The sequence below is a fragment of the Mauremys reevesii genome, linkage group 8, assembly GCF_016161935.1.
Source record: "Mauremys reevesii isolate NIE-2019 linkage group 8, ASM1616193v1, whole genome shotgun sequence".
NCBI lineage: Eukaryota > Metazoa > Chordata > Testudines > Geoemydidae > Mauremys > Mauremys reevesii.
The window spans coordinates 67,301,919-67,328,542 of record NC_052630.1 but is presented as its reverse complement, the minus strand read 5'-3'; the positions used below and the strand labels follow the sequence as shown (position 1 = coordinate 67,328,542).

The 26,624-nt window shown below is 40.0% G+C and overlaps 1 protein-coding gene across 7 annotated transcripts in view; it reads left to right on the top strand.

The window, feature by feature from the left end:
* GPSM2 (G protein signaling modulator 2) overlaps nt 1-26,624 on the top strand; it is a 62,188-nt gene that overhangs the window by 20,367 nt on the left and 15,197 nt on the right. For 4 of the 7 annotated variants that reach the window (XM_039484502.1, XM_039484500.1, XM_039484498.1 and 1 more), the window contains 10 exons: nt 1,297-1,407; nt 15,321-15,542; nt 18,058-18,193; nt 18,534-18,676; nt 19,977-20,100; nt 20,386-20,501; nt 21,894-22,049; nt 23,049-23,157; nt 24,025-24,154; nt 25,316-25,386. In XM_039484502.1, coding sequence (XP_039340436.1) covers nt 1,346-1,407; nt 15,321-15,542; nt 18,058-18,193; nt 18,534-18,676; nt 19,977-20,100; nt 20,386-20,501; nt 21,894-22,049; nt 23,049-23,157; nt 24,025-24,154; nt 25,316-25,386 — 1,269 coding nt within the window. In that variant the 5' untranslated portion in view covers nt 1,297-1,345. Of the gene's footprint in view, nt 1-489; nt 619-1,296; nt 1,408-15,320; nt 15,543-18,057; nt 18,194-18,533; nt 18,677-19,976; nt 20,101-20,385; nt 20,502-21,893; nt 22,050-23,048; nt 23,158-24,024; nt 24,155-25,315; nt 25,387-26,624 lie in introns of all 7 variants that reach the window. The other 3 variants (XM_039484503.1, XM_039484504.1, XM_039484499.1) reach the window with 2 other exon arrangements.

Genomic DNA, 26,624 nt, shown 5'->3' with positions numbered 1-26,624 from the left:
TGTTTGTAACGTTGTTTATCACATTCATTTTAATGCCATTATACAAAAGCATAGTGTGTATACACTGTGTAGATTGAGAAGGTTCAGTTACCACTTCTATGGAAGCTATAACTCCCTCATTCCTGTGCATTCAAAATCTTCAATCATATTGTTGCATTAGTGGGGCAGGACTTGTTTGGCACTTCTAATATGTAGATTGTAACATAAGGCCTTCCCAATCCATGAAGACTCAACTGAATCTTGAAATCTGTGTGTTACGCTCTTGAATTATTATTATTATTATTTATTATTATTTAAAAAAATCACACCCACTTATTGAGACTTAGGCAATTGTAACCACCTGCATGGAAGGGTGAAAGAACTGTCGTACTGGAAGAGGGCTGATACTTTTGGATATCGAGTGCTGGCCAGAGAGGACATCTTGGCAGGACTGGGTAGGGGGAAAAAGCACTATTGGAGGCAAATGGGAGCATTATGTTGTAATTATAGGTTATGGAAGTGGTTGATGCTGGAAGCAGAAATAAGAAAAAATTTGGAGGGGAGAGGTGTATGTGGAAAGAAGGAAGGCTGCTGTGTGGAAAATGTGGGTCCAAAACTAAATCTATGAATTAAATAAAGGTAGATTGAATTTCCTCTTGGTGTTCTGGTGACTATATAGAGTGCTTGAGTTTTGCTGTCATGTACTGACATCTCTAAAATCTCTTGCTGGAATGCATAGCCATGTAATTCACAAGTGCATGTTAACATAATTTACATATAAACATGGAAGATGCTATATTAAAACCAAACTCATATATATTTATCCTTTAAGCTTGTCACTTGGACAAAAGACTAGCAGCATAATGGTAGCTGATTCAAAATCTAGCTGAACACAGAGTACTGCTTTCTGTTGAACCTTTCTTTTTTTTTTTTTTCTCAGCTGCCTGCATGCAAAAATTCCCGTGGTCACAGGGAAACACTTTGCTTCTCTCACTTTAAATGGTTGATAAGATTTAGCACTCAGCAGGGATAGCTTTGGGGTTTGCATCAGCCCAAGGTGGTTATGAGTTCTTTGAAAATGAGACTTCAAGGCAAGCATCTTGTGTTCCCTTTGCAGAAATGCAGGTGAATGGAACTGAAAGGGCTACAGACGCAAGAACTCGGGACACGTTTATGGAAAATTAAGCTGTGTTTGGCACTGATCTCTTTTCCTTATTAATAAAGAAGAGTATTTCAGCAGGAGCTTAGGTGCTATTAACTCTAACTTGTTAATATACTAACTGGGATAATGTGCTGACAACAATTCTCCATATTAAGGTACTTGTCCTGCCTGCAGAACACTTTTCTCTACTGATAATGCAATTCAATGGAGGAAAGTAATGTTTTGATAAGCATGCGTGAAGATCATTCATTTCATGTTCGCTACAGGTAAGACTATGTACTGTTTTTTGTATAAAGCTTTAAGTACTGTGTTAACAATAGAAACTTTATGTGAATGTTCAATACTGTTATTTTTAAAGAGAAATAGCAAAGTTAAACATAATTTCAACAGGAACCTATTTCTTTACCTGTGTTACTAGTGGCACTGTACCTTAAAACTGAAAGAAATTTAAACATATCATTTCTTACTGTTTAAAAGTTTTGCTCTTTTTCTTTTCTCGGCTTGAACAATGAAAATAGACTACTCAGTTGCCTAGTATAGTGCAAACTCTGGTGGAAAATATTTGCACTGGATGGGGGAACTTTCCATTAGAAAAGTTTCTAAAGGTATTAAGTTTTGTCAAAGCTTATTTTGCAAAACCTAAAATTTGGTTCAGATTTGACCTGATGGTGTCTCATTTGGTCCTGAACCCAAGAATTGTGTGAAATGAGAAAATAATTTAAAAAAACCTGTCATTCTACACTTCTTGAAAGAACAGTACCAAACTTACAGCAGTTTCACTTTTTATACCTTCCATAGCTCTGCTTTGAAACTGTCACTGTACTGGAACTGTGTGCTGTTGCAAAATGAACTGGTGTATCTGATTTACTATACAAATATTGCAGTGTTTATAAGGGCTTAGTATGCCAATTTGATGTGACTTTTTGTTCTATTCTAAGAAGGAAGTGGAGTATAATCCCAGTAGTGTAATTCATGTGTACCTCCCTTCATTGACTTTATCAGTTAAGTGCTTGAAATGGTCCACTTTATTTGATAGTCTTCTGCTGTATTGTGTTATCTTGCTGTACCACCTTGACCGTACCCCCAGCACCTCCACAAACTATGTGTAGTTTCATAATCTACTGACTATATGAGCTAGGGAGAGTGTCCTAAGAGGTACTTCTTGCATACATATGGATGACCATGCTTAAAGGTGTAAAGAGGAGGAATGTTGGCTTGGAGGTGAAGTTGCTATATCTTGATATAACTTGGCATACTAAACGCTTAAAATCTGTCAAAGTTAAACTTGCTTGATATGCTCTTATTGAGGCAAATGCTGTCTTCATTAAATGAAGATATTCACCTTCATCATGTAGATGTTGAAATTTGGTTGTAAAGCACGTTAAAGGTGAAGGACTATAGAAATACTTTGTGCTCTTGCTGTTGGGTGGTGGCAGGTCAGCATGATGCACACCTTTTCTTCCCAGAACCTGTATTATCTGTCCTGTGGTGGCCCCTTCAGTAAGGCTAATAGCAATGTTGTCTGCCATTGTATCACCCTACACAGGAGTAGTGCTAGTGTAGATGCCAAGCAGAAGCCTAACAACTGCACTGATGCAGTTGATTCTCCCAGTGCAATTCTGGAATGCCCCAGCCCACCCTTTTGTGACAGCATGAACATGTCAGAATCCTTGTTCATGTCTCATATGAAACTAGCTACATGCAGGATGATGGTGGCCTCAATTCAGTCTGTCTCCCAATACACATGTTCAGGGCAGTCTCAAGAGCAACAGGGGCTCTGGCTCCCAACTGACTCTCTAAACGCCAGTTTGCCTAAGAGAAACACTGGGGTATAATGGGAAATACAGTTTTTAAATAGAATCCTAACTTTTTTAACATGAAATCGGCACCAGATCAGGGAAACCCTGAAAAGACCCAATCAATGGCTGGTTAGTACAACATGTGGACATACACTGGGGAATGCATGTGTGCCTGCATGCTCTTTCTTTACTAAGAGTTGCCACATGTGTCCATTCACTGCTTCACTAGCATCTCCCACTCTCCTGAGCTCTGAAGAAGAGAAAGTAGAGTATGGTTGATTTTAAACATGTAAGCATCAAGGCCATCCTCTTCTTACTCCATCCGCTCAAGTAAAGCCAATAAAGTCAAGTCTTTTTGCATAGTACTGTCACCCACAGTGTGGTATGTTTCACTATCCCCTGGAGTCCCTACTGCAATAGGTAGAGGAAGGGAGACAGGGAAATTAGCTAGGCCAGAAAGAGGATGCCTTTCTTCTGGACCACTCTTCACGGCATGCACGTGAAACAAAATATATGAATGCTGTGCAATGTTGCAGCTTTCCCATAGTAATTGTATGGTTGCAACAGTACAAACGTATAGCTGCATCCTGAGTCTGAAAAAACAAGTAATCAAAAAGCAAGGCATACTTTTAAAATGACTAAAACAATCAATAGCTTGCAATAACACTAAACATTTAGACAGCCACGGTTATAGTGATGTTTCTAAGTACCTTTCCATATCACAAAACAAGACAGAGTGCAACTTCTTTAAAACTAAAAATGGAGACTTAACTTTTTTTTTTTAGTGGGGATGGGGAGGGCAGAGGGCAGAAATTCTATTTAATCATGATGGTTCTTAAATAGTGGTCAGATTACACTGTGCCTAAGCAGCAAAGAATCCTGTGGCACCTTATAGACTAACAGACGTTTTGCAGCATGAGCTTTCGTGGGTGAATACCCACTTCTTCGGATGCAAGTGGATGGTTGTGCCTAAGGATGGTTGTGGCAATTATTCTAAAAGGTGGTGGTGGTGAGGTAATAGCTACACCTTTTTAATTTCCAAGGAACCTAGTATAAAGAAAAAACCCGTAAGTAAGATATTGATTCACTGATTCACTGATCTGAGGCTTTTATTTAAATGGATGTAGTTTAAAGAGTTTAGTTCTCGAGTCAGTTGATTGTAGAGTGTAGAATTTCATGGTAACCCCCCCCCCCCAATAACTTTTATGTTCAGGTCATGACCTATTATTTGTCTGTCAGTATTTGTATATGCAGAAGGTAATTTCTTGCCCTTTTGTCTCTTGAGCAGAATTCCCTTTCCAAAGAGATTCCTATAGCAAGGGTTCTCAAACAATTTGAATGGCAGGGTCCACGTTTTAGTACAGAGAGATGATTGTGGATCTGTTTTTAATTGTGTGGGTCATCCCTCTTCTCACTCTGTAGTCAGACAATATCCCTGTGGCAGCTACATCAATTGCCTACATGGAAAGACATTAAATGTATTTTGGGTTGTCTTCTATTGCTATTCACTGGCTGGAAATAAGGATGATGCCAACACCAGTGACTGGCCAGCTCTCCAGAGACCCACCAGCAAATGCTCCATGGAGCAACTACTGGCAAACTACCTCCACCGCAGAACACTAAATTATCAAACATCCCACAACCTTGAGTAGGGTTTTTGTTTTTTTTTTAACTTCATGTTTATATTAGAACTTTACAACATGCTTACAAGGCGAGCTGTACTAGGTCAGGGGTGGCCCAACTGTGGCTCATGAGCTGCATGTGGCTCTTTTACAGTTAAAGTGTGGCACACAGAGCTCCTCATACCTACCAACTCTCCACCTACCAGACTGGGAGAGCGCTTGGGACTTCTGCTTGGCAGTGGGGTGGTGGGATAGGGCCTTCAACCACGCAGGGTGCGCCTGCCAGGGCTTGGGGTTTCAGCAGGAGCGAGGCTGAAGCCATGAGCTTTGGCAGGCATCTTCTGGGGGCTGAAGCTCCAAGCCCCAGCAGGTGCGCCCTGGCTCTTGAACTTCTGAAGATTGTCATATGCACCTCGGAGGGTCAGTACTCTTGGCCACCCCTGTATTAGGTGGTCAAGATAAAACTGAGACTCCAGTCAGGCTTCAACTCAGGCAGCTAGCATGTGCAAAGGTTTGCGTTGTTAAAACTACAGTTTTACAACATGCTAGCTAACACATGAATTGCTGGGAGGGACTAGTCTAGTAAAGGGATGTGTGTGGAAAGGAAGGTTGAGGGACAGAGTTAAGGTGGTGTTTGGTTTGTGGTGTAGGTGTGACTTCCGCTGGTCTTGTTTTGTTCTAATTTCTGTTTCCTTATAACAGTTTTCTGCAGCTTCACTGTTTGCAGACTGCAGCTAAAGTAAAGGAGATTCCAAACCGGGGGGGTGGGGGGCGGGAAAGATTTATTTTATTATTAGTAGAGAACATTCAAAGAGAAGGTAAAAAAAGGTTAAAGAAGATTTTTAAAAGGATGAGATGAATTACTTTGAGTGACAAATGAAGGTGAGGTAGTTTTACAGATGAGAATGTACACAGAACAAAAATCTGTGGCAGAAAAGCAGGACCAGGGGAATAAGTAGAATAACAAAATGAAGCACTTGTGTGAATATTTCCACAAAACATCTTAAAGAGCATTATTCTGTTTAGCTGGAACAGAATTTCCCTAGAATTACACAAATGAATGAAGCTTGTTCTCTCTTGGTCTTTACTGCTTCAATGCATCCTCTGTTATGCACTTGGTTAGTGAATAATGAAGTAATTCAAGTCAGACAATATAACAGACAGGAAGAATATGAAATTACTTTCTTGTAACTATTTAATTACTTCCTAAAAAAATTGATAACCCAACCTCATCTTGTCTGCTTGCTGGCAACTTATCCATGTTAGCAGCAGCAATTTAAACCTGCTTTGAGAGCATTCCAAAAAAAGGGGGATTTTTTGAAACTGAGAATAGTGTATGTTCAGTAGCTCAGGCTGTTCCTGTAGCTAACTTTGAAGGTTATGTGTAATTCCTTTTTTAATTACCAGTTTTTAATTCAGAGCAGAAGGCTGTAAACAGCCTGTTTGTCGAAAACTACATTGACAAAATCTGAGAGCTGGGTAACAGTCTATAATATGGTATCACTAAAAATATTGAAAAATTGGTCAGTGCAGGCATCTGCAATTAGTCTGAGACAGATACTTCCTTCTCTTCCTTCCTTTCACACGATTAAGCTAGACTCCAAATTTGAAATAAGTCAATAAGAGTGATCCAAATGGCATCCACTGGTTCCTAAAAACAGGTTTTATAAATCAATAGACTCTTTATATAAGGTGCACATTTTTAAAGGGAGGGTAATTAACTATTGGAACAATTTACCAAGAGTTGTGGTGGATTCTCTGTCACTGGCAATTTTTAAACCAAGATTGGAAGTTTTTCTAAGATATGCTCTACTTCTACCAGGAATTAATTCAAGGAAATCCTATCATCTGCATTGTACAGGAGAGCCAGAGTGTCCCGCTTGCGGGGGCGGCGAGCCCCAGCCATGGAGGAGCTGGCGCGGTGCAGGGGAGCAACAGCCCTGCAAAGCCGGCGGCGTGGCTAGTGGGGAGCATCCGCGCCCCCTGCCCCTCCTGCCCAGGCTGTGGCCCAGCCCCCCCGGGGGGGGGCTCATGCAGGTGCCAGCCCCCCATGCACCCCCCAGCTCGCCCCTCGGCATGCTCAGGCTCTGCGGCTCCCGGGCATGTGAGCCGCTGCCGGGGTGCAGGGCCCTGAGCCTGCTCCGGGAGGGGCAGTGGCAGCTCATGTACCCGGGAGCCGCAGAACCCAAGCGCAGTGAGGGGAACGCGGGGGGGGGGGGGTGCACTGCCCTGGCTGTGACCCGCCCGGCCGCCCCTCCCCCCTCTCGTGGCTCCTGCAGTGGATGCATGTGGGCGGCGGCCCCCATGTGCCCCCCGGTTCCCCATTGCTGCGCTCAGGCTCTGTGGCTCCCGGGAGTGTGAGCTGCCACTGCCCCTCCCGGAGCAGGCTCAGGGCCCCACGCCCCGGCGGCGGTTCACATGCCTGGGAGCCGCAGAGCCCAAGCCTGGCAAGGGGGGAACCAGGGGGTGCACGGGGGCCGGCGCCCGCATGCATCTGCGGCAGCCATGTTCTATATCAACAGATAGACTACCTCTTGACAGAGTTCCTCCTTCTCTGGGAATTCTGCATAGCAAATTCGATAGGCCTTGAAGCGTCTTACATTCCAGGGGTGAAAAATCTTCTTGCAGATCACCTGAGCAGGTCCTTCTCTGCTCACCACGAGTGCTCTCTCCCCACCTGGATGTCACCAGTGACATTTTCCATAGATGGGGAGTTCCCCCACAGACCTGGTTGCCATCCATACCAACAGGAAGTGTCAGCAGTTCTGCTCTCTGAGGGGCCACAGTCAAGGGTCTCTCATCAGTACTTTTCTCCTGTTATGGTTGAATCACCTACTGTACACTTTTCTGCCCATCCCGTTGATTCACAAGGTTCTGATGAAGATCAAGCAGCACTGAGCTTGGATCATCCTATTAGCTCCACCAGGGCCCAGGAAACATTGGTACTCCCCACTACTATGGTGTCTGTGGAGCCTCTGAACAGTCTCTCGTTATTCCAATCCTGATCATGCAGGACTAGGGGCCACTATAGGCAGCAAGTTATATGGATCCGTGGTGCCTATGCTCCACCAATATTCAGGAACATGGGCCCAGCTCCACCAATGTTTGGGCTTATATTTTCAGAGCTGTCCCATCCATAGGATGGACCTGGGCAACCACCCCAGCCCCGCACTTTGGGGGGCACCGTGCTTCAGTGCAACACGGGGTCCAGGGCAGCCTGGAGGGTTAGTGGGGGGCTTGGCCTTCCTGCCCCTGCTCTGCCCCACCCCCACTCTATCCCTTCCCCCAAGCCCTCGCCCCCGCTTCCTCCTCTTTCTGGCTTCCGCCCCCTCCCCCGAGCAATGCCAGTGGAGCAGGGTGGGCTGGGGCCAGGTTGCTTGCTGCTGTCGGTGCCAGGCCCCGCACTAGCTCCCCAGGCTGCCCTGGACCCCACGTCCCCCTGAAGCACAGGGCCCTCCAAAGCGTGGGGCCTGAGGTGGTTGCCCCGGTCCATCCTATCGACGGGATGGCTCTGCTTGGACCCGTTCTGGGTACCACCAAAAATTATACAAACCTGGCACCCATGCACTGCTTCATCCAAACCTCAGTGCATTGCGTCTGAAGGCCTGAAATCTTTATGGCTAAACCCTGAGGAACTAGCTTGCTTCAAGCAGGTGCATAAAGTTCTGCTGGGAAGCAGGAAGCCCTCCACGAGGGCAACTTACTGGGAAAAATGGAAGCGATTTTCTGTGCAATCATCACAGCAAGGAGTTCCACCAGAGCGCACATCCCTGCAAATTGTTTTGGATTATCTTTTATCCTTGAAACATTAAGGCCTTGCCTTCTCTTCAGTCGAGGTTCATCTGACGGCCATCTCTGTGTTCCATCCTAAAGTTGACAATAAGTCCCTCTCTAATCATGAGAAGGTAAGCTGTTTTCTGAAAGGCCTGGAGAAGGCATTTCCCCAAGTAAGGGACCCAGTTTCTCTCTGGGATTTGAACCTTGTCATCTCAAAGCTGACGGACTTGCCCCTTGAGCCACTAGCAACATGCTCATTATTACACCTCTTTTGGGAGGTTGCCTTTCTGGTGGTCATTGTGTTGGCCAGGAGAGTATCAGAGATTCGGGCCCTCACCACAGAGCTTCCATACACAATTTTCTTTAAAAATTAAGGTCCAGCTACATCCACATCCAAAATTTCTTCCGAAAGTGGTGTCCCAGTTCCATTGTAACCAGCCAATCTTTCTCCCAGTCTTTTACCCCACGACTTATTTGAATAGAAATTCAGCCTGTGGAGATTTCCCCCGATGCCAAGACCCCATTCAAGATGCTCTTACTCGGTTATCTCCAAGAGTAGGGTGCCAGAGCTGACTTAACGGTACCACTGAGGGAAAAATTTCCAGCAACTGTACTCAGGGCACACACACATCTGCAGTGGAATGGACATGTGCAAAACTTTTCAAAGAACAATCATTACAGAAAGTTTAATAACTATTTTACCTTTCACTTGATACATACTAAAAAAAAGTCAAAAGTTTGTATTTTGTTCCTTGATGAACTGATGTTTCATCAAACAATATTTTATTTGCTAAGGAACCTGTGTAGTGTAAAATTACTTGGATGCATGACAGCAAAGAAAAAATATTTTAAATGGTTTATTTCTGATTTATATCACGCTTTCTTAAATTATCTCCCTTGAATGCCTCAGGCCTCCTTGTGCCTTTTTCTGTGGCTTTAATGCATAGTTGCTGAGTACATCATAATATCCAAGCAAAATGTTCATTTACTATGAAGGTAGTGGTAGCTAGATTTCAGTTTATAGAACTGAAGTCAAGCAGTACACATAGCTTATTTCTCAAGAATATGAAACTCCCATACAAAGACCATTGCAAACATTGTAAGCTAAAATCTAAAGAAACTTAAGTGACTGTGTGACATTCTAAGTCTTAGCACTGAGGAGCACCATATTTTCTACCCATCAAGTTAATTGGATGTGTCAGTTAACATGAGGTGCCCGGAGAGAACCTCTTGGGATAGGATTAGTTAAGATTACCCAATGAAGTGTGTTAAATCTTAAATCTTTTGTTGCTGATGGTATGACATACTGTACATAATCATTTCTGGCTTTTCCCAAACAACATTGAACACGTACACTGTGCAGTAAAATGAAAGAAGATGGATCTGTGTCAGAACAAATAGCAGTTCTTCAACTTCTCAAAGCATAAAAGTTCTGCATGTGTTATGGATATCCAGTCTGGAAAATTGGGCCTGGGCAGAACTCCATGGTTGACATATCTTTTTTCTTCAGCATCTTTACCAGCTACCAGGCATATATTGTATTTAATTACAAAAGCTAAGAATGTCTATTATGTCACTCTGCTTAAGTTGTGGAATGTCAAAGACTACCAGGTACAGTAGAATTTTGTTAACTCATTTTACTTATGGCCTACACTACTCTGGTTCTCCTGAAAAGCAATCCAGTGGAGCATTCAAAAATACTTCGTTCCTGCTCAGGTTTTATAAAATGTTTTGTTACCTACTAACTCCTTAATCCGTGTTTCATAATATAAAAGTTACATTAACTGTTCTTCAGCTCAGTGTTTTGCCTAGATATCTATCTGCACTTTAGTATTTCCAATGAAATAGCTGTTGGTGTTGGGGATATTATTTTTAATTGCCAGTGTTAGTGATTTTGCTTTTCAAGGAAAATATTGTTTTGACGTATTAATTCTCATTGTACTAGAGATTTGCTTGGGTGTTAAATGTTTTCTAAGTCACTAGGGTGTGAGCATATAATAAACTGTGATAGCTCTGTGCAATTTCCATGCTTAAATTCTTCCACCCAGTTTAGGCAAAATGTTATCTAATGTTTTTGAGCTTTTATGGTACTGTGTACTAATTTCCTCAGATCTAGTTTTGACATTTAATTGGGTCAATGTCCTACCCAATAAAAACTTTAAATAATTCAGAGGCCAAAGAGTTTTCCGTTTAGCCTAGAAATGCATGATGTTGCTGTTGTGGAGAATAATTTAATAAAAAATAGATAACATCAGATCAAGAGTTATGACTAGTTGTCTTAGTGGTGGAAAGGAACACTAATAATGGAAAATGTTTTAATTGCATTTAAAATGTTATGCTGAGGATAAGCAATTATTAGATTCTGAAAGATAGTTTTGGGGATGAAAGGCAGTAGTGTATTGAGTAGCTGTTGTATCTACTTTGTAAACCAAGTTAAAGAACAATTTTTAGAAGTGATGGGTATATTTTAGTGACTGGTTTTTCAGAATGAGACTTCAGTTTGTCAGATTTTTTTTTTCCAAAGTATGGAATTTTATTTTATTTTTGGAGTTTATTAGTATGCTACCTTTTTTAATGCTTATATAAATGTCTATACTTTTGAAAATAACATGGTTATACTATTTCAGGTTGAGAATCCTGAAGTTCTTGTTTAGTTACGGGTCTGTTAAGGAACACTAGAAAATGTTCATGTGTAATTACTAACAGTTCAACCGTATTACCTGTTTATAAGATTGAATGCACCTTAACACAATATTAATGATAACTTAAATGCACCAGGAGGGCATTCTTGATTATTGCAGCTCTCCTAACAAAACTGCTTTGTGCCTGGCCTAGGCTCAAAACGTACTTTTGTTGCAACTTTGCTTTGGACTTTATAAATTGATAGCAATGTTATATTGTAAACAATGCAGAAAATAGCTGTAACTATTCACATTCTTGGCTCACATTAGTGAAACATCTTCCAAGTATCTGATTGCTTCTTCTGAGTAAAACAACCTGAATTGAAATACATACTGTTGTTGTCTCACTTTGTCGGGTAGTTGGTTCACTTTGTTCTTTACAGTGCCATTCAGTTTCCATAGAGTTCCATTCACATTACGAGGCCCTCTAATGGCAAGTACCACTGAAGTGAGTAGGAAAATATTGTACCTAACACTTTAGAAAAAGTAGCTAATGTACTTGTTCAATAGTTAATTTAAATGTTTCTCTGTTAGCTGTTTAAAAAAAAAATCATGACATTTTGCAGGCAATTAGGCTATCTAACTTTAAAATTAAAAATATCATCTTTTTGGGACAGAACCTCAGCTGGGGAAGTCAGTATAGTTCCACTGACTAACTACTAGCATACATCAGATGAGCACATGTTAAACTGGATCCTTTTTTATTTCTTAGCTATTGTAAACCATAAATCTATTAAAATTGAAACCATCAGTTTATATTTTGTCCAAACCAAATGTCAGCTGATAATTTTGACAGTAGAATTTTTTAGCTCACCTAAATATTGAACCTTTATAACCTTTGTAAAGCATTTTAGAGTCCTTAAGGTTTTATATAAGGCCAAAATATCATAAATCTCTCTGGAAAAATCAGTCTGTATAAAAAAAGCCAACACTTCTTTAGCTCTTAACAGCACATTCTGCATGGTAGCAATATTGACATGGATTTAAGTTTCAGTATAATCAGGATATTTTAAAAATCTTAATTCCATGTTGAACAAATCCACTTCTTCTCTTAACTTCAAATTTTTACATTTTCTAAACAAACTTAGACTTCCTAGCTCTAAAGAGGGGCTTGTTTGTTTGTTTGTTTTTGTTTATTTGTGCTATAGTAGTGGCAGGAGGCATAAATGAGAAGAGTGACTTTAAAGAAAAACACCCTGCCTCATCTATCGTATTCTTCTGAGAGAAATAGGATGTTTGATAGGAAAGATTTCAGTTTTGTTCTTGAATGCTGTGTGGTTTCCTTGCTGGAATGACAATGAGACACAAAGAACAAGAATAGTGTTGGGAGAGAGTGCTCTTGAATGGGGTGAATTCTGATCGCCTTTGTTTTTTCTCAGTTGTTACTAAGGCAAAATCACATTTGACCTTAATGAAAACTTGCCTGGGTAAGACCTCAAGGTTTGGTCCTGCAGATTTCAAAATTGTAGTAATTGCTCCGACTACACCGTAGTGTGTTAGGGGTTTTGGTTTGGTTTATCTGCCAAAACCTGACAAAATTTTTCCTAGTAATTGGCTGCAGGGCCATCCTTAGGCATACACGGCTGCATAGGGCACCTGAAAATTTGGGGTACCACTGAGTCTTACTGTCCATCCTCCTGGCTCTTCCTTTCCCTGTTCTGACCCTTCCTGCAGGCTCCCACAGCAGCGTGGTGACCCTTACTCCGGAGGGGGTCTAGTAACTTAAAAGTGAAAAAGCCTTCCAGCCTGCCAGACCTATTAGCACAACACTGAAACTGTTCAAGAGCCACTCAAGTAGTAATGTATCAGAGGGGTAGCCGTGTTAGTCTGGATCTGTAAAAGCAGCAAAGAGTCGTCTATAAGGTGCCACAGGACTCTTTGCTGCTCAGGTAGTAGTGACAGTTTTCAGAGTAGCAGCCCTGTTAGTCTGTATCTGCAAAAAGAACAGGAGTACTTGTGGCACCTTAGAGACTAACAAATTCATTTGAGCATAAGCTTTTGTGGGCTACAGCCCACTTCATCGGATGCATAGACTGGAACATACAGCAAGAAGATATTTATACATACAGAGAACATGAAAAGGTGGAAGTAGCCATACCAACTGGAAGAGGCCAATCAATTGATCTATTTCCCCATGTTAAGTATCCTCACACCTTCTATGGGTCATCTCGATTATCACTTCAAAAGTTTTTTTTTTTCTCCTGCTGATAGCTCATCTCAGTTGATTGGCCTCTTACAGTTGGTATGGCTACTTCCACCTTTTCATGTTCTCTGTATGTATAAATATCTTTTTGTTGTATGTTCCAGTCTATGCATCCGATGAAGTGGGCTGTAGCCCACGAAAGCTTAAGCTCAAATAAATTTGTTAGTCTCTAAGGTGCCACAAGTACCTCCCATTCTTCAAGTGGTAATGAAACCATTTAACAGGCATTTGCCAACTCCCAGATATATACTGTCAGTTTCTGAATTTACTGACAAAAACAGTTGTGCATTACTGTAATATTTACTAAGAACATCTTAGTGTACAGGACCTTAGTTTAAAATTTGTTTTAAAAATATTTCATTAGTAAATTGGTGAAGATTATAAAATCACATCTCGAAAAAAATCCTTGCATAGGTTTTTGATGGACAATCATCGTTAGCCTTAAATGCTTGGATCTTCAGACATTGTTTTTTTAATATATCCTTCAAAAGACCACCCTTATCTAAAATACACATTTTAATTTTAATTACTATAGTAAAAAACACTTGCTTCCAAAGTCTTCCTGTCCTTTCTGTCCACCCTTTTCTCCCATTGAAGAGAGCCCTTAAAGGGACAACACCCTTTTCCTTCCAGATAGCTGGACAGAGTTTCCCTTTCTTTATTTCTGACTATCTGATGAACTAGTTTTAAGATAATCCTACAGAAAAATCAGTACCTAGTAAGCTATAAAATCCTCTGTTATGCGTAAAATCTTTGAAAACATATTTTTTAAAGCTGGTGAAATTTCATAAACATGTCTATTGTTATGGTGACCACACAAAGTAAATTAGTGTTCCTTTTTTTCTAAAAGCAATGAACGTTATGAACACATTAAACCTCTGTGACTGATTAATTAAAAATAATGTCTTTGTTTCAGTGAGCTAAATATGTAGTAATCTGGAATGATTTATAAAGGCTTAAGAGTACATTTAAAATATAAAATCAGCTTAGAAATACTGATTAAGAAAATGTAAAATAGAGAAGTGCTGCATCATGTATTCCATAATTTTTAATGTTGTATTCAGCAAGACAGCTGACTCACCCTTACTACAAAGTTTTTGCAAATAAATCTTTGACAAACTTCACAGCATATCAAAAAACCTGTGACTGACATTTTTTATTCCCTACTGCTTTTAATGAGGTCCCTTTTGCATGTCCAGTCTTCAGCATCTGGCATGCAGTGTAAAATATGCTTCATTTTCTTTAGAAAGAAATTTTAGAAGAGTGTTGTTTTTCAAATGTCATTTGCTTCATTTGGGTTCAGGGATTTGACTGGAAGTGGGTGAGCAGGGTGGGGAAGGGAAGAAAGGAGGGAGACAGTGGGGAGAGGGTGGGGCCTGGGTGGAGTGAAGCGGGGTCTGGGATGGAGCAGGAGTGTAGTATGGGTGGGGCCACAGGCAGAAGAGGTGGGCTGGGGAGCTAGCCTCCTCAAGTGGCAGCTTCACCCACTGCCCATGACAGCAGGTAAGAGCGGGTGGGCCCCTGCACACCTAGTCTCCTTAGGCAGGGGCCGTATTCACAGAGATGCATGCACCAGTGCTGCGCATTCTGCAGGAGGGAGAGGGTACAAGGGTCTCTGTGGAGAACTGTGACTCTCCGCTGCCATGAGGTGGGCCGGGCGTCTTGGTGTCCTTTGCTGCTTTGTCCCCCCCACACCCTGGGTTGCAAGCCTGGGCTGCCATGGAGGATAGGGGCACCAGTTTAATAAAACTGTGTAGGCGCCCATAAATCCTAAGGACGTCCCTGATTGGCTGAGACATAGCCCAATATCCAAATTTTTGGTTTTAGATATTGAGAGAGGATTTTTTTCTCCTGCTTTTGTGTAGAACATTCTGTGTTCATTACCAGCACCAATTTTATATAATGTAATAATAGCAAACTTAATGCTTGCTTTGTGATAAGGAAACCTTGTTTCAAACAAATGTAGAGAGTTTTTAATGTGTAGGTTTCTGGAATTCAGAGAAACTTCCTGTGCATAAATGTCTTCAGAATTCAGGCTCCTATGGAAAGAACTATATTTAGACTGAATGTTACCTTTTTTCCCCTCAAATTGTGCAGAATGGAAGCTTCCTGTCTGGAGCTGGCCTTGGAAGGCGAGCGATTGTGTAAAGCAGGAGATTGTCGAGCTGGCGTGTCTTTCTTTGAAGCTGCAGTTCAGGTTGGAACAGAAGATCTAAAAACACTTAGTGCTATTTACAGTCAGCTAGGCAATGCTTATTTCTACTTGCATGAATATGCAAAAGCCCTGGAATACCACCACCATGATTTAACCCTTGCAAGGTAATTTTGTATTCTTTTAGGTACGTCCTCAATCTCAGTTCTGTTCTTGTGAAGATGAGCAGTGGTTTGTTCAGTGAAACATTCATCGTTAATGCTTGTTAGAGACATTGATGTGCTAGTGGTGGGAGATTGGGTGGTTTTTAATATTCTGGCAAATAATTTGGCTATCACTATACTGGGGAGATCTAGGGTTGCCAGATTTGTGGATATGTAGGTGGCTTCCTCTTTAAATCCATCAGTTCTTCACCCTTTCCTGTTTCTAAAGCTAATGCTCCCTGGCTCTCCAAAAATTAAGCTGCCATTATTGTTTACTAGACATAACTCACTAGTATATTTCTCTTTAAAACTAATAATGTGGTGATGTGATTAAAATATACAAAGTATGTGCATTTCATGTGGTGTTTCTACAGCTATCTTTTAAAGATTTATGGTTTTCATTACATAAATTGGATTCTTTTTTCCAAGCCCTTCTAGTTTTCAGACTTTCATGTTTAAATTTTAAGTTTTCAGCAGTGTAATCTAAAGAAGCTGGTCCTATACAACAGTGGGAAAAAATTATACCTCAAGTGCAGGAGTCTGGATAATTATGTTTGACTGTTTAATTGGAAATTTTTCCTCTCTCATGAAGACAAATGTTCTAATAGAGCTTAATTTAGGTTCTGGGGAAGGTGTGAACTTAGTACTATTGCACCAAGTTGTGACACCTAACTATTCATTGACAACTTTGCATAGTAAAGGTATCTAGAATTGACACATTAATTTGTATTGATTTCATCCTTGTTCCCCCAAAGACAAATTACAGCAGACAACAGTTGTAAATTCAAGCCAGAGATTTCACATTTCCAGAAGAAAAATGGCTTCTTGCATTGACTTTTTTTTCTCTTCCTTTGGAGTACTACCACAATTAGCTTCCAGGGTGCTGGGTTTTTGGTGTAACATACCAATAAGTAAGCTGCCATATGTGACTGGTTTCTGGCCAGGGTGCCAACAGGAACTGGGGTACCACTGTGCCCCCCTGGCCCACAAGCCTGGGCTCCCTTTTACACTGTACTGCTGTGACAAGCTGCAAAGCCCTCTCTAGCCTGCACTTTCACCAGCATACATACACAAAAGAACACATCCAGCTGCAATTACATGCAGGCAGGCTCTCTGACCAGACCCTGCATGGGAAGGCTCCAGCTAGGGTACCTACCAGCTCCTCAGGCAGACACGTCCTCTGGATTGTAAACCCAAAATTATTCTGTTTTGTGCTGCACAGGGAGCTTTACAGCGTAAGCTCATAAAATTCGCCCCCTCCCACAGTGTGGAGAGGAATATGCAACAGCCTTTCTCCCCAAGTTATGATTCTCACACCCTAGATTAGATAAAATAAAAACAAATTTATTAACTACAGAAGAGAGATTTTAAGTGATTATAAGGGGTAGCAAATAGATGAAAGCAGATTACCTAGCAAATAAACCAAATACGCAAAATAAGCTTAATACACTAAATAGATTGGATATGAATAGCAGATTCTTACCCTAAGTGATGATACATGCAGGCTGCAGATTCTTAAGGGGCAAGCTGCACTTGCTTACAGCTTGGAATCCCTGGGTGTTCCATTCATGGGCTAAAAATCTCTTTAGCCTGGGTCCAGCATTTCTGAAAGTTCAGTCTTTGTTTCTCAGGTGTTTCCAGGAGTCTTCTTGGGTGGGGAGTCAGTGAAGAACCTTGATGATGTCACTCCCCTGCCTTATATAGCTTTTACATATGGTGGGAGCCCTTTGTTTCAATGCTTGGTTCCCACACCAAGATAGAGTCCAACACCAGGTGATCTGGTCACATGTCCCTGTAGAGTCCCAGCAGCCATCCCCCACTGTCTGTGTAGAGGGTTCACAGGAAGGCTCACCAGGTGGGAGATAAGCTTCTCCTAAATCCTACTGTTTCTTCCTAATGGCTCATTAACCTGAATGGGCCCTTCCCAGCCAGCCATCTAGACTGAAAGCATTTTGCCTAGTGGGCGTTGCCCAGGAATAGCTACACGTGAAATAGATACATAGTCAATATTCATAACTTTGGATATAAAAATTATACATGCATACAAATAGGTTATGGTTTGCTGAATATCATTATCCTTTCTTTCCAATGATACCACACATGCCTTATCTTGCATAAAATACATCATAATTATGATATAATTATATCCTATTAATATCACTATGAAGAATATGGGTTGCAGTGTCACACCATATGCAAAGGCAGTCAATAGCAGTTCTAATAAAATTAAAATAAATGTCCCCCACACTGTTTCTGCGAAGCTGAATTCTACAATTGAACTCTGTATGTGCATATAATTTATTTATAAAAGTAAAATAAACATATAACCTCATAAATTGTGAACGAAATGTGCACTTTATACTAGTCTATAGCTTATAAAGAGAAATACCTTCCATGAAATTCTGTTTACAGTGCATTGAACATATATCTATTGCAAATGTACAGGATTTACTGGATTGTTGTATTCTTTTAATTTCAGGACCATTGGAGACCAACTAGGTGAAGCTAAAGCTAGTGGTAATTTGGGAAACACCTTAAAGGTGCTTGGGAATTTTGAAGATGCTATTGTTTGTTGTCAAAGGCACCTAGATATTTCCAGAGAGCTTAATGACAAGGTAAGAATGGTGAGCATTCAGTTACTGTCAATCTGGCTGTAGTTTTATAGAACGATAATTATAGAAGTACTAACACATACTGATGAGCCTTTGTATAGTGGTCTTGAGTGGCTTGTCACATAACCACTTACATTATGAAGATACTTGCAAGTTTACAGGTGGAAGCACCAGAGGCCCAGGCACAATTGCTTTGTTGGGATGCTCTGGGGGTGTAACTCTCCAAAATGATCGCAGCTCCCCATTAATAGTTGAGAAACTTGCTTTCTCTGGCTGATCGTTCTTCTAATTGGTGCTGCACATGATTTCGGAATCTTTCCAACAGATTGATATTGTGTTCTAGGTTGGAGAAGCAAGAGCACTTTATAATCTTGGAAATGTGTATCACTCCAAAGGGAAAAATGTAGCCTGTGCTGAGACGCATGATCCAGGGGAACTTCCAGATGAAGTAAAGGCTTCATTACAAAAAGCTGCAGATTATTATGAGTAAGTAACGATTTCAAAAGGCTGTGTCTGAAAAGAGAAAAATCACTAACTCAAGCAGCGTATAAATAGTTTAAAATATTAGGAGACCTTCAGTGTTGTGAACTAAAGTATAGAGTAGCACCAGTTAATGGTACCGGCAGCAATATATTGGCATTTGAGATAAGTTAATAAAGCATGAAAGGAGTAAGAGTCATACCTGGGAATTTTTTTTAGGGTGGCTTTGATTTCATTCCTGCTATATGCTTCTCTGTAATACCACACAACTCTTATTTATCTCTACCTGTTATAAATTTTAGAGGGGCAGCCGTGTTAGTCTGTATCAGTAAAAACAACGAGGAGTCCTTGTGGCACCTTAGAGACTAACAAATTTCTTTGGGCATAAGCTTTCATGGGATATAACCCACTTCATCAGATGCATGGAGTGGAAAATACCATAGGCAGGTACAAATATACAGCACATGAAAAAATGGGAGTTGCCTTACCAAGTTGGGGGTCAGTGCTAACGAGGCCAATTCAGTTAGGTTGGATGTAGCCCATTCCCAACAGTTGACAAGAAGGGGTGAATATCAACAGAGGGAAAATTACTTTTTGAAGTGTTAACAAGCCTTCTGTTGATATTCACCGCTTCTTGTCAACCGTTGGGAATGGGCTACATCCACCCTAATTGAATTGGCCTCGTTAGTACTGACCCCTCACTTGGTAAGGCAACTCCTGTATATTTATACCTGCTTACTGTATTTTCCACTCCATGCATCTGATGAAATGGGTTATATCCCACAAAAGCTTATGCCCAAATACATTTGTTGGTCTCTAAGGTGCCACAATGACTCTTCATTGTTTTTACCTGTTATAAGTGATTCCAACATCTTGGGACCCTGCCATCTGCTCAGGTCCCAGGACAAGAGATGGAAAGGTAAGACCTGTGCATCAGCAGATCTGAGTCGACATTTTGTCTTTTTCCTTAAGTAACCTCTATCCACTTCGTTCTGGAAACGTCACAACTGTCACAGGAGAATGGATTTATTTTGAGATGTACTTTGAGACTGGCTAGCAGGTTCTGATCTTCCCCTGTTCCAAGAGCTGAGCACACCAGCCTGCAGAGGATAAAACAGAGTCTAGTATCTCCTGGTATCGGACTGGGTAATGCTTAGTGCTATGTCAAGGCCACTAAGTCAGGCAGTAAAGGGAAAATAATCTCTTCCTTTGTAGTAATGGGAAGACCAATTATTTTATGGCTTGTAGTTTCCTATGAACAACCTATTAGGTCTCTCTCTCTTTCTTTTTTCCTCCCCCCCATCAGGGAAAACTTGACAATAGTGACAGAGTTGGGTGATAGAGCAGCCCAGGGACGTGCGTATGGAAATCTGGGGAATACACATTACCTTCTAGGCAACTTCAGGAATGCTGTTATAGCCCATGAACAGGTACAAGACTGTACTTCTATGGAATTTTGTTTACTTTAGAACAACACTTTTCAGCTGCTGATTGATCCTTTGTATGCATGTATTGTCTCTGTAGGCTTTTTAAATGCTAACTTACCATACTTCATTGATACTTAATAGTACAGATGCAAGCGCTTATACAGTCTTTTCAAGAGTTGTTTGCCTGAAGAGCAATCAAACGTTGATAAAGCCCTATAAATGTTTTCTTGGAGATAAATTTGTGAAGTGCAATGACTGAGTACATTAGTAAGATTCTGTGTTTTTAAGCGTCTCCTAATTGCAAAAGAATTTGGTGACAGAGCTGCTGAAAGAAGAGCATACAGCAATCTTGGAAATGCCTACATATTCCTGGGCGAATTTGAAACAGCTTCTGAATACTACAAGTTAGTTAATTTATTTATTATATATAAACATAGTACCAAACCTTTTTTACATAATCAAAGTAGGCAAGTCTTTACCTCTGTTAGTAATAATAATGCTTAGCATTTGATATATTGCTTTATAATCATCCTTACAACACAGATTGGGAGAGAATTAATTATGTAGTGCTTAACAGAATTTTTAAATTCATTTTCTAGTCATTTGACTGTTCAGCCTTTCCTAAAGTCTGGATTTTTGTATTATGTCTTCTCTACCTTTTCTAGTAAGAGGGAATATTTAAAGAGGCACTTCTCCATAGTACAGGTTATTGCTTTCTGTTGACATGCTTTTACTAGCTTTCTCCTGTGTCCTAAGCATGTTGCCTTGATACCTACCAAATTCTAGGATGATGATCCACAGACTTTAAATACTTGTATTGAGATTGGTAGTGCATTAGGAAATAATTGAAACATGCCAAAGGCAGTTTTGCATAGTGGGCTATATACTCATACTTTATTCATGAACATCCCTTCTTTATCTCCTAATCTTCTGCACAGCAAGGTAAATATAGTTGCTGCGCAGAGTTCAGTAAAATTAAACTAAAATATCTGCATTCGGTACATTAGGTACAAGGGCTACATATGAGTTCAGATTTCAGCTGTGAAGCCCAGGACTCCTCATGTTTTCAAAAGGGAGAAGAACTGACCTGAACATTGGTCAAACATCAGAGGGGTAGCTGTGTTAGTCTGGATCTGTAAAAAGCGACAGAGTCCTGTGGCACCTTATAGACTAACAGATGTATTGGAGCATAAGCTTTCGTGGGTGAATACTCACTTCGTCAGATGCATGTGATGAAGTGGGTATTCACCCGTGAAAGCTTATGCTCCAATACATCTGTTAGTCTATAAGGTGCCACAGGACTCTTTGTCGCTTTTTATTGGTCAAAGAGTTAACTGAGTCAGAAATCAAGTCTGCCTCGATAGCTACAGAAGTATCTTAACACTACCTACTCCTATTGATTAAACATTTGTTGTGTCTGTTATTTTCTAAAGTTGGCATCATACTTTGTGTAAACTGCACTCTGGATTTTTTTTATACAGTGAAGAAAACCAGCATAAATAATGCAGTAATAAAGCAGCTGGCTGAAGTTAGAATATGCAGTTTAAGGGCCTAGTCCTCCTCCCATTGAAATCAATTGGACTTTTTTTTTTTTTCCCATTTTAAGGTTAGAGATAAATAGGAAGGGGGAAAACTGTAATTATTTTCTTGTGGGATGATTATTTGCAAAACAAGACTGAATTTTACCATTTTACCCAGGCAACTGTATTGATTTCAGTGGGGTTGCACAGGTATAGATTGAGAACAGAATTTTTCCTATAGTGATTTTGTGTGGCATTAATAATCCATTCTTTTAGGAAGACACTACAACTGGCTCGACAGCTTAAAGACAGAGCTGTGGAAGCACAGGCTTGTTACAGTCTTGGAAATACATACACTTTGCTCCAAGACTATGAAAAAGCAATTGACTATCATCTGAAGCACCTTACAATCGCTCAGGAACTGAATGATAGGTAAGTCCTTTGGAGCCAATATTGTATATTTAACTTAGAGGGATAATAGGATTGACCCTTCGTCTCCTGTAATTGTTCTGTATATGGAACTTGCACTGAAATCAATATGAGTTCCCAGCATGGATTGGCTATAGGATTACACCCTTCATAGGAAAAAGTGGTAGTCTGAAAGGTATCACATTAATGAATCCTGAGATGAAAGGTAGGCTTTGTGCAGTTGTACTGAGATGAAGAATAGCCCGTGACTTATGGAATCACTGATACTGTTAGACTGACTTCCACCTCTGTCAGTTTTTTGGTTAGCTGTTAAGGGAAGAGACAGCAGCTCTCAATCTTTACTTTGAAACAAGTGATTGGTGTAATTTTGCAGCCTTCTCATACCAATAGATGCATTTTTGTGCCTTCACTGGGGAGGAATGAAGTGGAAAGGAAAGGACAAGTCCACTAAAATGATATAGTTTTTAAATGCAGGTAATTTTTAAGCCCTGTATTTTAATATTCAGGTCAACTATAAAATTGCTTTGTAATTTTTAAATGATATGCTTATTGATTTGTAGAGAAAGACAACTGTTCAGAATGGGCCAGAAAATGCAATTCAAGCAAAAAATGCTTATGAACTGGGTTATAAAATTTAATCCCTATGTATTTTTAAACTCTTGGGTCCTTTGTATCATTATCAGCATCTTGTCATTTGAATCATAATGTTCACAAGACTGAAGGAATGATTTGTCCATTCTGTAAAGTAAAAATCAAAGATCTCACCTTCACAAAATTCCTAATTTAAGTAGTAAGTGTTTTAAATGAATGCTGAATAGATTGTTTAAATACTTGGTTAAATGTCTTTCATTACTGCCTATAATGTACTTAATATTTTGGTGCTTGAAATGGGAGTTTTCCTAGTTTTCCTAGGCCCAGCAACAGATTCTGTCCCAGAAGCTACAGCATGAAATTCTGACCACCTGGGATTACAGCTGAATATTTGCTTAAATTCTGTTACAGAATTGGTGAAGGAAGAGCATGCTGGAGTTTAGGAAATGCGTACACAGCATTAGGAAATCATGACCAAGCTATGCACTTTGCAGAAAAGCATTTAGAAATTTCAAGAGAGGTATGACTTGCGCATTCTTATGTTTTGGCTGTTGGCTTTTCCTCTTGAAGATCTTTCTAATGTCACACATCCAGACTGCATGACGTATTGTGTTTGGAGGAAGAAAATAAAAAATCTGTATCAAAGTAGTGTCATCTGGGCCGGGTTAGTTTATATGGCCCCAGTAAATCTGTGTGAAGAGGAGAAATAGTTGGAATGAAAAGTTGTGGCTTTGTGCATGTTTGCACCTAATGCATTAGTAAAAGGATTCAGGAAGAGTCTTTCTGTATGGAAATGTCACCACTGTAGTGGTGTCAAGGCCATAGACACAAAGTAATCATGTAATATTCTTGGAAAGCAAAAAGTACAGCATTCGTACATTTTTCTTAAATAGCAACAAAATTTGGCAAAAATAGCAACATATAAATTGTCAGCAGACTAATTCTTCACTTTCTATTTTCCGTCACCTTGTGAAATGCTGTTCACTTTCTCTGGTGCATCAGTCAACTTTGCCTAAATGCACACCAGATTTTAAGATGTTGAAGAGAAACTTTAAATCCATAAGCAGCATGTTCTCATTTTGCAATTGTGGGCTGAGATGTGTGTGTGTGTGTGTATGTGTGTGTATGTATGTGTGTATATATATATATATATATATATATATATATATATATATATATATATATATATATATATATACACCACAATTGCAAAATGAGAGCACACATATGCACATATATCTATATACACACATGCTTGCTGTGTGTTTGATTTTGATTCATGGGATAGGTGCTCAGAGCATGCGATTGATACCAGTAGTTACATTTTTAGAAATTTGAGGAAATAAATAATAACCAAATACATATATTCAAATGCACTTGGTTGCAGGTAGGAGATAGAAGCGGAGAATTAACAGCTAGACTTAACCTCTCAGATCTTCAAATGGTGCTTGGTCTAAGCTACAGCACAAACAACTCCATGATGTCAGAAATCCATGCTGTAGATAATAGTTTGAATGGTAAGTGCTTCTTTCCAGCATATTTTTTTAGCTGAAGTTGAGAGGAAAAAATGATTGCTCCTTTATTGTGTTCAGAGGCTTTTGCATGTGTGTTTCTCATGCTCCTATCTCCCTTCTCCCCCAACCCCCCCCCCCCCCCCCAAATCTGCTCGTTCCATTTGGAATATTGGGCCTTTCTGTTTTGCTAAAGGGACCTTTTTATGTTTGGAAGACTTGCATCATGGTATCAGACAGGCCTGCAACACAGGCTGTCCCTCTCCACAAGTTGAATGGTCTAAATCTGAATGTTCCCCAACCACTTCATTTAAGGGGAGAAGAGAGGCTGATGTTGCTATGCAGATCCTCCAAAAAATGTCAGTCTTCTAATAAAGAGGGAAGTTCAAGGACCTGACTTTTTTCCAAATTAGAGGAAAAAATGTTTAAGACAATCCCATTTTTAAAAAAATAAAAAAGTAAAGCCACATTTATATGCATCTTAATAGAGCTGGAAAGAATGCAAACAAAGTTCGATTTTTGCTTTATAGTCTATTGTTTGTATTTTGTCTTTGTGGCTACATATTTGTAACAGCTTTTATTTTATTTTATTTTATTTTTTAAGAAAAAATATCTGAGATAAGACTGATTTTATGCACCAGATTACAGGTTTTGCCTTGCCTCCTTTCTCCATAGTATTCTTACTGGCATTGGGGAGCTTACAACAAAAATCGTGGGCTCTTCTGATGTTCCTCTGTCTAAGCTCCCTAATCAAACCTTTCTCTCCCTGCTTCCCATCCACAGTTGTGTAGCCTCTTCAAAACTCAGCTGATCTTCTGTGACTTTGTAGTGTAATGCCAATTATTTTTAGAAAGTGTGTGGTATGTTGATGCCAGAGCATAGCATTCCTGGATCAAAGAATCTTATTGCAAGGAGACAGTCTATATTTGTGTTTTAAGGTAATTAGCCTTAAACTCTCAAGTACAAAACCAAGTGTTTTCAGCCTGGGTACTTTACAGATGTTTACTCCATGCTAATACTTTTTACTACATCATTTTGGAACTTAAAATTACCACATCTTAAACCTTAGATGGTATATACCACAACATAGCTTTGAAATGTAGAAAATGCATCCTTCCTCTTCATAGGCAACCAACTTATTTAGTCTTATTTCATCTCTTCCCAAAGGTGCAAGATCCAGAGTAGGCCGCCGTCACAGTATGGAAAACATGGAACTTATGAAATTAACACCTGAAAAGGTTGCCACTTTTCTTTTCTGTTCTGTTCTGAGTAGTAGAATTGCAGTAATGTTTCATAGCTTTCAGTGCACCAGTGCTATGAAATGCCTAACGTATATCATTCCAAATAAATTCTTCATTCAAATTATAGGAGCATGGGTTTTAGGGCAAGATAATCAGAAATTGTATATACTAACCACTTTAAACGTGGCTAGTAAAATCTTGATCAATGAAAGTAAGTGTCAAGCAAATACAAATCTAGAGAAGCCAGAGACATGTTCAATAACTAGTTGTGGAAAAGAGTATTCATGATCAAAAGCACAATAGTAGCAAAGTCAGTCCTATGTAATGGTTTACCGGAGGATGTTTTCTCAGGAATGTAGAATTTATTTTCTGCAGTACACATCAGAAGTGTGTAGGGAGTGTGTATTTTCCCTAAGAGCTTCAGTTTATCTGGGTAGTCAAGAAGTGATTCAGAATAAAATGAAAGGGAAGCTGTCCATAGATCTTAGAGCAATCATTCCTCGGCTATGAAACAATTTCATATTTTTATTTATATATCACATTTTTATAGTGTGTTTTGTTTGAGGCTCTCAGAACATTTTGCAAACAATTAAGCCTTTCAACATCCATGTTAAGTAGATATATTTTAGAAATGTAAAAGCTGAGGCACTGAAAGATTCACTGCAAGGTCACACAGAAAGTCTGTCAGAGCTGGGAATAGAACAGAGGTCTCCTGATTAGTAGTGATGTACCTTAACCTCAAGGCAAGAGTTATCTAAAATTAACCTGTTTGCCTCACGAGCCAAGTTGACAATTTTGTATAAATCCATGTTTCCCAAAGGATTTTAATAGGAGGTTGGAACTTCTTCTTCAACCTCCATCCTGGGACACTATTCATCCCCATCTCCTCCAATAGTTCAAATCTGTTCACTAGTTTTGCAGATAAGAGAGTTAAATCTCTTCCAGGACTGACATGTTGGGCAGCTGATAGTGCTGAAGTTCTAAGTCACTTCTTGTACTCTGAGCCCCTGCTGGGACTGATATACAAGATCCTAAGTTTGGCCTGCAACCTGCATCTCCCACAATGTACTGCTGAACATTCAGCTAGTTCCAGCTGAAGTTTTTTATTCTCTACCACTCTGATCACTTAAACTGTTGCTTAGGTGATACAGGACCCATATTTTTAAAAGGTATGTGACAGTATAGTTTGGGGTACTGTGTAATGAGAGTTTTCCAAGATGCCTTTATAAGAAACC